Genomic DNA, 11979 nt, shown 5'->3' with positions numbered 1-11979 from the left:
ATCTCAACTATTATTGTCATGATATTTTGTATGATATTCATGGTCTTCAGAGGATGAAGACTTGTGACTGTAGAGATCCCCGGACCGTTCTCTAGCACCACTGTAAGGTGGACTTTCGTGGTTTTGGATGGATTGCTATGCAATGTGTTGTCCGCTAACATGGATACAGTGAACATGTTAGCGTGCTAACGTACCTATAGCTCAAAGCATCTTAGAGTCTAAATACAGCCTCACAGAGTCACTAACATGGCTGTGGACTCTTTATAGTGCATAATGGTACTTTACAAGGCAGATTTCTCAATGTGGCTAAGCTCTAGCCAGGTTAGCCATTGTTAGTAATACCAACAGTTAACAACGGATTACACTGTGGTGCACTTTGGTGCATGCAAAAAGCGTAACAACATGTCCACAGATAGAAGTTGGACAGGACTGTGTGTATGACTGATTTAGTGAGACACAAATAAGACAGAAGTGCTAAAAACTTTATGTTACTACAGCTTTCACAACTGTTGATGCACGGAGCAGCCATGTTCGAATTTGAGTTCGCGGTACTGCGAGGTTGTCTGAGTTCCGAGCTCGGAAATACGAGGTCAGGGGGCGTTTTTCCGACTTTGACCTCGGAAAATCCAACTTCCGAGTACAAATGGGACGCAGTATTGGTGCTTACCCAGTGCTAGTACTAGCTCTACTCAGCTTGGCTCGACTTGGCCACGGTGCCCCGTCCTCCATTTTCCATTGCAGATTCAGTACCGCCTCATGCGTGAGGCGAGCGTGGCTGGTCATCATAGTGACGCCGCAGGAAACAGCCGTGACCTAACGTGACAAACACACACAGAACGTTGAAGATGATTATTTTTGACTCTCGGTATGTGGCTGTTGCCACAGCCAGAAGACACTTTTTATTTCAAAAGAAGCTGGAGGCAGCAAAAAAAACACACACACATGACATGGTGCTCTTTGGATGCTTTTATATAGGCCTTAGTGGTCTCCTAATACTGTATCTGAAGTCTCTTTTATATAGGCCTTAGTGGTCCCCTAATACTGTATCTGAAGTCTCTTTCCTGAAATTCAGCCTTGGTGCAGAATTACAGCCACTAGAGCCAGTCCCACAATGAAATTTCCTTAAGATGTGCCATTTCTGTGTCTGTAGCTTTAAATGCTATTGAGGAGGAGAGAGGGGGGGCAAGGTGGAGGGAAGGGGTGTGGCCTTGACCAACTGCCATGCTTCGCTTGTTTGCAAGCCATGATGTCTCTCTCTTTCTCATGGGTGGGTCAAATTCTCTGGGCGGGCAAAGCAGAGAAAGGGGCGGTAACCTTGTCTTTATGACATCATAAGGGGAAGATTCCAGATCGGCCCATCTGAGCTTACTTTTTCTCAAAGGCAGAGCAGGATACCCAGGGCTCGGTTTACACCTATTGCCATTTCTAGCCACTGGGGGACCATAGGCAGGCTAGGGGGACTCATATTAATGTTGAAAAACGTCAAGTGAATTTTTCATGCCATGGGACTTTTAAAAATGGCGGGTTTGTTCAGGACACCCCCGTCTGTTGCTAGCAATGATGACGCAGTGATTAGTGACGATTCCCTCCGACCAATCAGTAGTCTGCAGGTTTTCACGTCACCTTTTGGTATTGCCTCAGCTCGCTTGGAACCTGGACGGAGGTGATACTAAAAAAAGTACATGTTAGCTAGTATTACGGGTTTTTTTTTCATAATAGAAAACCAAAAAAGACGAGTCGAGGCGAGTCGAGCAGGTACCATGTAATGGAAAAACGCCGTATTAGTCTAGTTTAACGTCCCCATTCTGCTTCATGCTGCTGTTTGAGTTCTTGATTATGAGAATACCTATTTTCATAATAGGTAGGTTCAGTGAACAGCTCTCAACATCAGGAACCTGATAGTTCAGAGTGTAGACTATGGCTGAGTATGTTCAAAATAAAAAACAAAGTAGAAAATGAAGCAGTTGCATCAGGACTCTGTTTAGTTTTGAATGCAAATGTTGACGTAGTGTATGAAGGTAAACTAGTTAAGTGAGTTAATGTAAAGTGATGATGAGTGGAGTGATTTAACAGTGCAGAGATTGATATACATGTTTTGAGGGAGTATTGTCCGTGTTCTGTGAGAATAGCAATTGTACAGCTAGTTTCCTTTAGTCATTAACCAGTAAGCTAGTATCACTGCTTCCTTTTATACTTTCCACAGAGCGTTGACCTCATGATCTTTACCTCAGTTGTTGTCAGACCACACTGTGCTGTTTCTTCCTGTCAAACAAGTGATGTGTATCTCTCCCTCCTTCCTTCACACACCATCACACCATTTCACTCACCCTAAAATAATTTTGGCAGCCATCAGTGTCCTTTATTTCACTTCCTCATCACACATTGAACATGCTGTTATTCCTCTCAGACAAGATAAGAAAGACGAACACTCTGCCCGAGAGAGAGACAGACAGAAACAACAAACAGCAAAAACAGAGACATTATTCTAAATATTTTGGCAGTAGACTCCTCCCACACACTATCCACACACAAACCCACATCAGCAGATTAACATAATGAAGCATCAGTTCCACTCTGAGCTGCAGTTCCAGATGTTTCCTGACTCTATCTGGTGGCAGCATACACAACATGTGGCTCCAGCTCTCTCTCTGATGCAGGCCTGCTGCCTCTTTTGGGTTTCGCCTGGAAATGTAGAGCTGCGTAGTTCAGTTCATCTGAGCCCAGATCCTGTAAATCAGAGTATTCAGAGTCACACACTGACTCCCACACACTCTGTAGCTGAGTTAGCCAAACAATCTGTAAAATTGGTGGATTTGTTGGTCGTTCCACAAAGAATAGTTTTTTAGCAGTTTTAGTTTAGCTAAGAACAAACATGATCTTGAATAGAATCCCATCTGCGTAGCACAATTTAAATTAAAAGGTTGTTCAAACATCATTGGGACATAGGACACATTATATGACAGACGCTCATTAACATAACTCTAATTGCTGCATCTGTGGTTGTATATATTTTGAAATTACCATTTTCTAACTGGCAGGAAGGCTACATGTTCTTTCTCATGACAAGATATCTTCTGGTTGAGCATCTTTAAAACCATAACACACAGTTTATAGAAGTTAATGCTGGGTTCACCTTGTTTCTTTCTGGCTGCAGTTCTTCATTCACAGCTCAATGGGGAAAAAAAGACAAACGTTTCATTAGTTAATTATACTTTACTTTGGATTTATCCATCATGTGCATCAAATTAGATCAACTGTACCTGTCTGAAGTCTCCTGATTTTAACAGCCAGAAGAATGACGACTATAGTGAGGAAAACAGTCAGAAAACCCAGGATCACACTCATGATGTTTGTCATTCCATCTACAAGACAAATGACAGAATTAGTCTGTTTTTAGAAGACATGGTTAAGATTTAAATGACTGGCTGTGTGGGAACTTGCACAGTGGAAAAGGAGAACCTTACTTTCAGTCTTTAAATCCTCTCCAAAATCAGATACATTGTCACTTTTAAAACATATTTAAATAAACATCATTTGACACATATTTGTTATTTGTCTTCATGCCGTTTTTTTTATACTACTGTGAAAATAAATGTGAGAAACTGTACATATGATGAGAAACACAGATCAATGAGGATTAACTACAATCTTACCTTGGACTTGTAGATATGTTGCATTGCCAAGGACTGTATGGTTGATTTGGTTACATCCACAGTTATACAGTCCAGAGTGAAAGGAATTCAGTATCTTGATGTTAAAGACAGTAGAGATGTTGCAGCTCATCTCAAATCCATTTTGAAATCCATCACAGTACGAGGCTTTGCTAGTAGACCCGTACACAGAGATCCAGCCTGAAACAAACAGCAGAGACAGAGAGTTATCCCTGAGTGTATAATGCAGCAGTTACTGTATTGATGATATGTTTTAAGGGAACATTCATCGTGTTCTGTGAGAACAGCAGTACTGTACAGCAGTTCAATTTTGTCGTGAACAAGTAGGCTAGTTTCACTTCTTTTTTTTATTTTGCATAGAGCTTTGACCTCAGACACCTCACGGTCTTCATCTCAGTTGTGCTCAGACCCCACCCTGCTGTCTCTTCCTGTCAAACAATAAGTCTGGCAGCCATCAGTGTCCTTTCTGCCTCTTCCTCCATCACACATTAAGCATGCTCTTTTTCCTCTCAGACAAAATAAGAAAGACGGACACTTTGACCCAGAGAATTTATTTTTTGGCAGTAGAGTCCTCCCACACATAAAAACATCAGCAGATTAACATAATGAAGCATCAGTTCCACTCTGAGCTGCAGTTCCAGATGTTTCCTGACTCTATCTGGTGGCAGCATACACAACATGTGGCTCCAGCTCTCTCTCTGATGCAGGCCTGCTGCCTCTTTTGGGTTTCGCCTGGAAATGTAGAGCTGCATAGTTCAGTTCATCTGAGCCCAGATCCTGTAAATCAGAGTATTCAGAGTCACACACTGAATCACACACACTCTGTAGCTGAGTTTTCCAAGTTTTTGGTAGTTCAACAAAGGAATCGTTTAAACTAAAATGAGTGTTGAAAACAGTTTAGCTAAGAACAAACATGCTTTTGAATAGAATCACAGCTGGGTTGGGCAATTTAAAGAGATTATTATTATAGATTATTATACTCCTTTTCAGCATCATGTTTGTACTCTTGGGGTCTACTAGAATATGTTTTCATGCTTTGATGTTAAAAAAACATTATGTTTCTCATACTGCCCATTGCTGCAGCTCCTCTCTCTAAAACACCGTGTCTAAGCTCTTGGCCTTAGACAGGGCCCAGTCTGCTTTGATTGGTCAGCTGGCCCAGTCTGCTCTGATTGGTCAGCTGGTCCTCTCTGTTGTGATTGGTCAACCAAATTCAAACAAGCCGCTGGGTGTGTCCCAAAGGGACTTACCATCTCAACAGAAAACTCTGTTCACAAACTGCTCCAAACAGCTCTATTGTAGTCCAGCCTTTACTTCAGTTATGAACACGCATCATTTTGCGTCACTTTGTAACACAAGTTATAATGCTCGCCTAGCTCCTAGCGTGGCACGCCCTCAAACCAAGCTAGCTTGCTTGTCAGGCCCAGCCCTACTCTGCTTCTGACTGGCTGGCTGACTGACTAGTAGTCCTTACCTACAGTAGCTACTGCGCATGTGTGACTCCCAACAAAGATGGAACAGAAGTGAGATGCCTCACTTAGTAGCTAAAACAGAGAGCTCAACACACAGGGTGAAAAGAGGAGCTGCAGCAATGTGCAGTACAACAAAAATATGGTGTTTTTTTTAAAAATGCAACCATGTAAACCTATTCTGGTACAACCTGTAAATACAATTATGAACCTTAAAAATGAGCATAATATGAGGTCTTTACCATAACAGGTGCAGTTTTAAACACAGTAAATTGGAAAAGTGAGTAGTTAATAGGCAGCACAAATACTTAGGGTTAGTAGAATATCAGTCACTTAAAGGTCCAATGTGTAGGAATTTCTGCCATCTAGCGTTGAGATCATATATAGCAATCAACTCTCTCTCACCACGCAGTTCAAAGTACGTATTACAGCTACGGTAGCCTTCACGCTTCAAAAAGCCGGCCTCTTGCTCTTTTCAATATCCTTTTTCTTTTTCTGGGCGAAGAAGAAGACTTCTAGCCTGACAAGCCAGACCCACATCAAGATGTTGGGTCTGGGAACTCATTAGCAGCATTAGCAGCACCTGTGAGTTTATCATGTGACAGCGAAAACGCGAAAGGCGGAGCAGCATGTCCTGTATGTCCCTTACCGGCTAACGTATTTCAAGATGGCTCATGAATATGCAAATGTAAAATTTTAAGCCAAAAAGGAATACTTGGAATTGATGGTGGTGGTTTGTGAACGGGCAACATAGATTTTGAGAATGAACAACTAAACACGTTACACACTGGACCTTTAAAATTACTAAAATGAGAATGTGACATAACAACACGGACTTCGTTGCGGAAAGGACTAAAACTCGGTTAATTTCAAAATGACAGTTAACTTTTGGTTTCACATGGGAGTGTGTTTGTTCGACCCATCCCCCCCCCCCAGGCTACCTCGGCCTCACACAGAATTTTGCGCTCCTATACTTTGTCACCTTACTTCCTCGTTTGCTCCGGCGATAGCTACTTCAGCCATGAGGTGGCCGCTTAACAAGAAACCTAATTGTTGGTCGTTATGAGCTGCTTGCATAATCGACCTATACTATCTTTTTCTGGGTGGGGGGGGGGCTGGGTTCAGATGGTCTAGCAAATGCTGGCAAAACCAGTAATTTTGCTTAAAGAACCTAAACTGTCACTTTACAGAACACAGCTGAAATTAGAGTTTAAAATTAGGAATTATTGAGGATCATTTTACTTTGAATATGACGACTTCCTGCATGCCTGAATTAGCTGTTTGCAGCAGCTCGGAACACAGATCATTAACAGATTTGTCATGTATTTGAATGCATTTTCAAACACACACACACACACACACACACACACACACACAGTTATATAAGTTAATGCTGGGTTACCTTGTTTCTTTCTGTCTGCGGTTCTTCAATCACAGCTAAATGGAAAAATCATCAAGTTTTATTAGTTTATTACTATTGACCATATGCTTTGCTTTGGATTTATCCATCATGTGCATCAAATTATAGATCAACTGTACCTGTCTGAAGTCTCCTGTTTTTAACAGCCAGAACAATGACGACTATAGTGAGGAAAACAGTCTGAACAGTCAGAAAACCCAGGATCACACTCATGATGTTTGTCATTCCATCAGACTCCTCTACAAGACAAATGACAGAATAAATGTCTGTTTTTAAAAGACATGTTTAAGATTGAAATTACTGGCTCTGTGGTAACTCGCATAATGAAAAAGGAGAACCTTACTTTCAGGCTTTGAATCCACTCCAAAATTAGATTCAATGTTACCTTTAAAAAGACAAAAATGAAATAATTTGACACGTATTGGTTTCTTGTTTGTCTTTATGCTGTTTTCATACAACTGTGACATTAAATGTGAGATAAACTGTAAATATGATGGAAACAGATCTCTGAGGCTTAACTACAATCTTACCTTGAACTTTTAAATATGTTGCACTGGTGAAAACTGTATGTTTGTCCATGTAAAATCCCACAGAAATACAGTCCAGAGTCAGATAAATCCACTCTCTTGATTTTAAGAAAGACAGTAGAGATGTTGGAGCTCATCTCAAATCTATTTTGAAATCCATCACAGAACGAAGCGTTTGCCATCAGAGTACATAGAGGAGACACAGCTGGGCTTGGTTCTGTTGATCACTCTGAACCATTCTGTTGTAGTTGGAGTGCTGGAAATGTTGGAGCACATCAGAGTGACGTCTCCACCAGACTGGACCTCCACAGTGTGAGACTCAGAAGCTGAGACAGAGATCCAGCCTGAAACAAACAGCAGACAGAGACTTCTAAACGTGTACATTATTAAGTCATCTGAGTGTTAAAAATAATGGTGGGTTACTGGATAAAAGAGAGATTAGAATTCTATTTGCTGCTCAGAATAATTATTACCAATACTTACTGAGGCTGCAGAGAAGTAAAGCTGATATTAAGGTGAAGCTCCTCATTGTGCGTATAACGCTGCAACGGCAATGGCACTCTAAATCAGTGTAAAGGGGCTTTTATTGTTAAGGGGCGGAGTATTAGTTCATGCAAGGAAGCTCAAATCTTTCCCCAACCTGATATCTGTACCAGAGACAATATCAGTCAAAGCATGCCTCAAATGATTTCAGAGAGCATAAGTTACTATTCTTTGGTTTTTGTTTTTGTGGAAGGAATCCTCTCATCTGTCACAATCGGATACAGCAGCTCAGATGGTCAGACATGCACGTTTTTTGTGATCCTTCCTATTGAAGAATGCAGTTAAACGCCATGGTGCACAGTAAAGCAAATGTATCTGACCCATCCTGCAGCCCACGGCCATGTCTTTTGTCTAGTCCACATTAAGAGTCTGTCTACCATCACTGCGTCATTGGCGGACTTTTTGACATTTCTGAAGCTGCTAGGTGTGAAAAGTTGTCAGCGTTGACGGAGCCGAGATGTATTTCCCCAAATTGTCAGTGTGCGGCGTTGACCACATACAGTATGTAGAACAAAGTGCGCCACTTTAAGTCCCCAGCACTTCTTTTATCAGATCAGAGAGCCACTGTGCATGCACACACCGCCATTCTCCCTAATCTCGTATAATCAGTTGACTCCTGCCAACCACATATGTTCCACTTGTCCCTTCTAGGAGCCACTGCAGATCTCTGTCTACCACAATTACCTAAAAAAACATTTATTTCCCACTGCAATAAACACTCTGAACTTCCGAAATCCAGCAATACCCCTGCATTAGGCACTTGAGTAAATGTCTTCCTGTCGGTTAAAACTGTAGATTGAGTTACCGAAGTTGTGCCCTTTTCTTAACATGCTGTACCAAAAAATGATTCCATTAACCATGGCCAATGTGGTCATGCCCCCCCCCCCAACCTCCCCAACCCACCCACACACACACACACACACACACACACACACACACACACACACACACACACACACACACTCAAAAAACGTTTTGAGGTCATTGTTACCTGCGTTAGATGTTTGAGCTTCACTGTTGATACTAGAGGTTGTTTTCACATTCATTTACTGAGGGAGGAAAGTTTCAGTTTACTGTTAAATGTGTATGTGTGAGCAGGATATTGTGACATCACAACTAGTTTGGAAGCCAATCATGGTCCAGTATGCTGGATCATATGCATTATATGTATGTACACTGTATGGACTTTTCTTTTCAGTGAAGTAGGAGACATCCTGTGTCCAGCAGTTCCACCTTTAAAATGTAAAATATCGGCACGTTCATAGATTCTAGATGCAACTTTCATTTAAATTGAAGGTAGACACATTTTTTTTTCTCCATTTTTACTGTAAATATCATAAAACATGTCTGAAGGGGATTCAGTATCCAGTAATGAACAAAACATAAAAATCATAAGAAATAAATTATAAACACGTAAGATAATTGAAATGAAAGCAAATTGATTGTTTTAGTAAGTCTTAACAGACACTTTATAAAGCCCTCTTACTGTAAAGAAAAAATATTTTTTTCTTATTTATAACTGCGTCTGTCCTGTGTTCCTGGTATCACTGTTCTATAAGGAAGTTAAACAAGTTCATAATGAAGCTTTTTGAAACCACATGGCAGGAAAAAAGAACGTGTCAGTTCTTCAGCAGATTCTAATCTGCTGCCATATTTGTAAAACACACAGTGTGATTGTCAGACTGAAGGCAAAGACGGATGTTTAAAGCATCCCACAGTCTGACCCTCTTAGCAACCAATCAAATGTAACCTCATTTTTAACCTGGTGTCAGCTCTATCGCTCAAAACGTTCAGTTCTAAAAACAGCCGAGACGATGCACCTGTATATGATCCACTGTGGAGTATGTAATTGTCTTGATATGAGATATTTTCAGTGGAATAATGACATCTCAGCTTGTGTTTCTCTAACATTGTCTCTTCTTGACCTAGTCCATCTGCCAGCAGTGATCCAGGAGGCAGCAGCCTGACGGGACACTGGGCCAGTGTTGGGGACAATGGGACGTTACTTTGCTTCTGCGACATGCCAAGTGGCGCTGCAATTCTCCTGCTACCGACAGACCTTAGGAGGGGGACCTGAGCTGCTCTCTTCTGTTTACAAGTATGATTCAGCATCCAACGTGTTCCGCTGGATGGAGAAGAGCCCTCGTTTCTCTGTGCAAAGAAAGGAACCATTGAATCATTTACACATCTCTGACGTCTACTTCTCAGATTGGGCTGCGTACTTCTGAGGAAGCTCACACTCCAACATGGTGGAGTTTGGAGAGTGGGGGGGGTCTCTCTAAGTGTCAAAGGTATTGTGCTTCTCTTTTTCTTTGGCTTTGACTCCTGAAGAAATGCAGATATTGTTGGAGATTTTCATTGCAAATAATGATGATCACCTTAAATATTAGCAAAGTCACCAGGGTTCATTTGCTTAGAGTGTTTTTAAGTAAATATGCCCAGTGGTCATATAACAATTGATACTTTTAGGTATATGAACTCTCCAATCAGCACTCATCACTTTGTTCATAAAGCTTATCAATTTTGATATTGTCGCTGTCGGGCAGAAGCCTTGTATGTCCGTATTGTGTCATTTTATTTGTTTTCATAAATCGATGCTATTGGTCAACCTTTACGTCCATCTGTGGGTTTTACAAATTTTCTCTGACTTTCTCAAAGGTAAATGGCTCAATATAATGTTATATTAATCAATGCTATGATATATGATTTGAATCATCCATTTTTCATTTCCTGAAAAGCAACAGGTTTGGACATACAAGGTTTTCACCCAACAGCAGTTTTATATTTTCACAGAAAATCAGGATTCAAAAATAGAGGCTTATATTAAATACTCTCTCTCTCTCTCTCTCTCTCTCTCTCTCTCTATCTCTCTCTCTCTCTCTCTCTCTCTCTCTCTATCTATCTATCTCTCTCTCTCTCTCTCTCTCTCTCTCTCTCTCTCTCTTTATCTCTCTGTTTCTCTCTATCTCTCTCTCTCTCTCTCTCTATCTCTCTCTGTCGCTCTCGCTCTCTCTATCTCTCTTTATCTCTCTATCTCTCTTTATCTCTCTCTCTCTCTCTCTCGCTCGCTCTCTCTCTCTCTATCTATCTATCTCTCTTTATCTCTCTATCTCTCTCTCTCTCTCTCTATCTATCTATCTCTCTCTATCTCTCTCTCTCTATCTCTCTATATGTCTCTCTATCTATCTATCTCTCTCTATCTCTCGCTCTCTATCTCTCTCTCTCTCTATCTCTCTATATCTCTCTCTATCTATCTCTATCTCTCTATCTCTCTCTCTATCTATCTCTATCTCTCTATCTCTCTCTCTATCTATCTCTATCTAGCTATCTATCTCTCTATCTCTCTCTCTATCTTTCTTTGTGCTACCATGCTTGTTTGTGCTTCCCTGGGTGTACATCCACCGGTCATTCTTTCATTTTCCAACTGCGGTGGACTTGGGGAAACAGTGGGGCGCATTTTTGGATCGCCGTGGTTGAGTAGTCCAGCTTGTGCTGGGCTCATTTCCCCCAAAACCAGTTCAATAACTACGCCTAGAAAGCCCCCGCGCTTAAAGTATGTTATCACAAAAAGAATGCATGTTAGATACATATCATTTTGTTGTTTGGCTGTATAACACTTTTCTCAATAAAATAAACTTGGTAACACTTTATAATAATGGTACACAAAGTATCATGAATTCATGCATGAAAAAGAATGAATTCATTGATGTACACGTTTCAGAATTACTGTGGCTGAGCTAAGGGAGGTCGTAGGCTGTGGTAAACAGGTGGTGTTTCAGGAGTTTTTTTTTTTTTAAAGATTATTTTTTGGGGCTTTTCCCTTTTATTTTTGAAAGTGGATAGAGAGAGATGGGGCGAACACTCTTACTGGGTGAGCTAGAGGTCGCCCCATTTCAGGAGCTTTTAAAAAAATGTCCAGGGATGTAGCATTTCAGATATCTGCAGGGAGGGTGTTCCAGAGGGATGGGGCTGCAACACTAAAGGTGTCCGAAGGTACAGAGTCTGGTGTGGGGAATGGAGAGCAGGCCAGCGTCTGAGGACCGCAGGCTTCGAGGTGGGGTGTATGGATGGAGGAGGTCGGAGAGGTACTGAGGGGCCAGGGCATGGAGGGATTTGTAGGTGAGGAGGATTTTATATGTGATGCAGGACTTAATTGGGAGCCAATGAAGGTGGATGAGGGTTGGGGTGATGTGCTCTGCTGCCAGGGTCCTCAACCACACCAAGACCTGGCAGCAGAGTTTTGGACATACTGGAGCAGGAACAATACGTTAATGAATGCATCAATTAAGGGATTTCATTCCTCATGATTTCTGATTTATTAATGATGTTCATGTCTCCTTCATAGGTTA

General features: G+C 41.4%; 1 protein-coding gene, 1 long non-coding RNA gene and 1 pseudogene across 3 annotated transcripts in view; all 3 read right to left on the bottom strand.

Annotated features, from left to right (window-relative positions):
• Nucleotides 1-2337: 2337 nt before the first annotated feature.
• Nucleotides 2338-7673, bottom strand: LOC144534394 (uncharacterized; annotated as a pseudogene). The gene is made up of 7 exons (XR_013503543.1): nucleotides 7571-7673; nucleotides 7091-7431; nucleotides 6904-6945; nucleotides 6792-6799; nucleotides 3261-3363; nucleotides 3134-3168; nucleotides 2338-2727 (listed from the first exon to the last, which is right to left on the bottom strand). The product of XR_013503543.1 is annotated as an uncharacterized LOC144534394 (transcript).
• LOC144534395 (uncharacterized) lies at nucleotides 4204-6785 on the bottom strand. The gene is made up of 3 exons (XR_013503544.1): nucleotides 6680-6785; nucleotides 6543-6577; nucleotides 4204-4448 (listed from the first exon to the last, which is right to left on the bottom strand). It is a non-coding gene; the product is annotated as an uncharacterized LOC144534395 (long non-coding RNA).
• A 2049-nt stretch (nucleotides 7674-9722) lies between the features above and the next one.
• LOC144534631 (signal-regulatory protein beta-2-like) overlaps nucleotides 9723-11979 on the bottom strand; it is a 7812-nt gene continuing 5555 nt past the window's right edge. The window contains exon 4 of the mRNA XM_078276640.1: nucleotides 9723-9781. Within this exon, the coding sequence (XP_078132766.1) occupies nucleotides 9723-9781 (59 nt within the window). The remainder of the gene's footprint in view (nucleotides 9782-11979) is intronic.

The sequence above is a fragment of the Sander vitreus genome, chromosome 19, assembly GCF_031162955.1.
Source record: "Sander vitreus isolate 19-12246 chromosome 19, sanVit1, whole genome shotgun sequence".
NCBI classification, from domain to species: domain Eukaryota; kingdom Metazoa; phylum Chordata; class Actinopteri; order Perciformes; family Percidae; genus Sander; species Sander vitreus.
The sequence above is the reverse complement of the archived record's forward strand: the minus strand, read 5'-3'. Positions and strand labels throughout refer to the sequence as shown.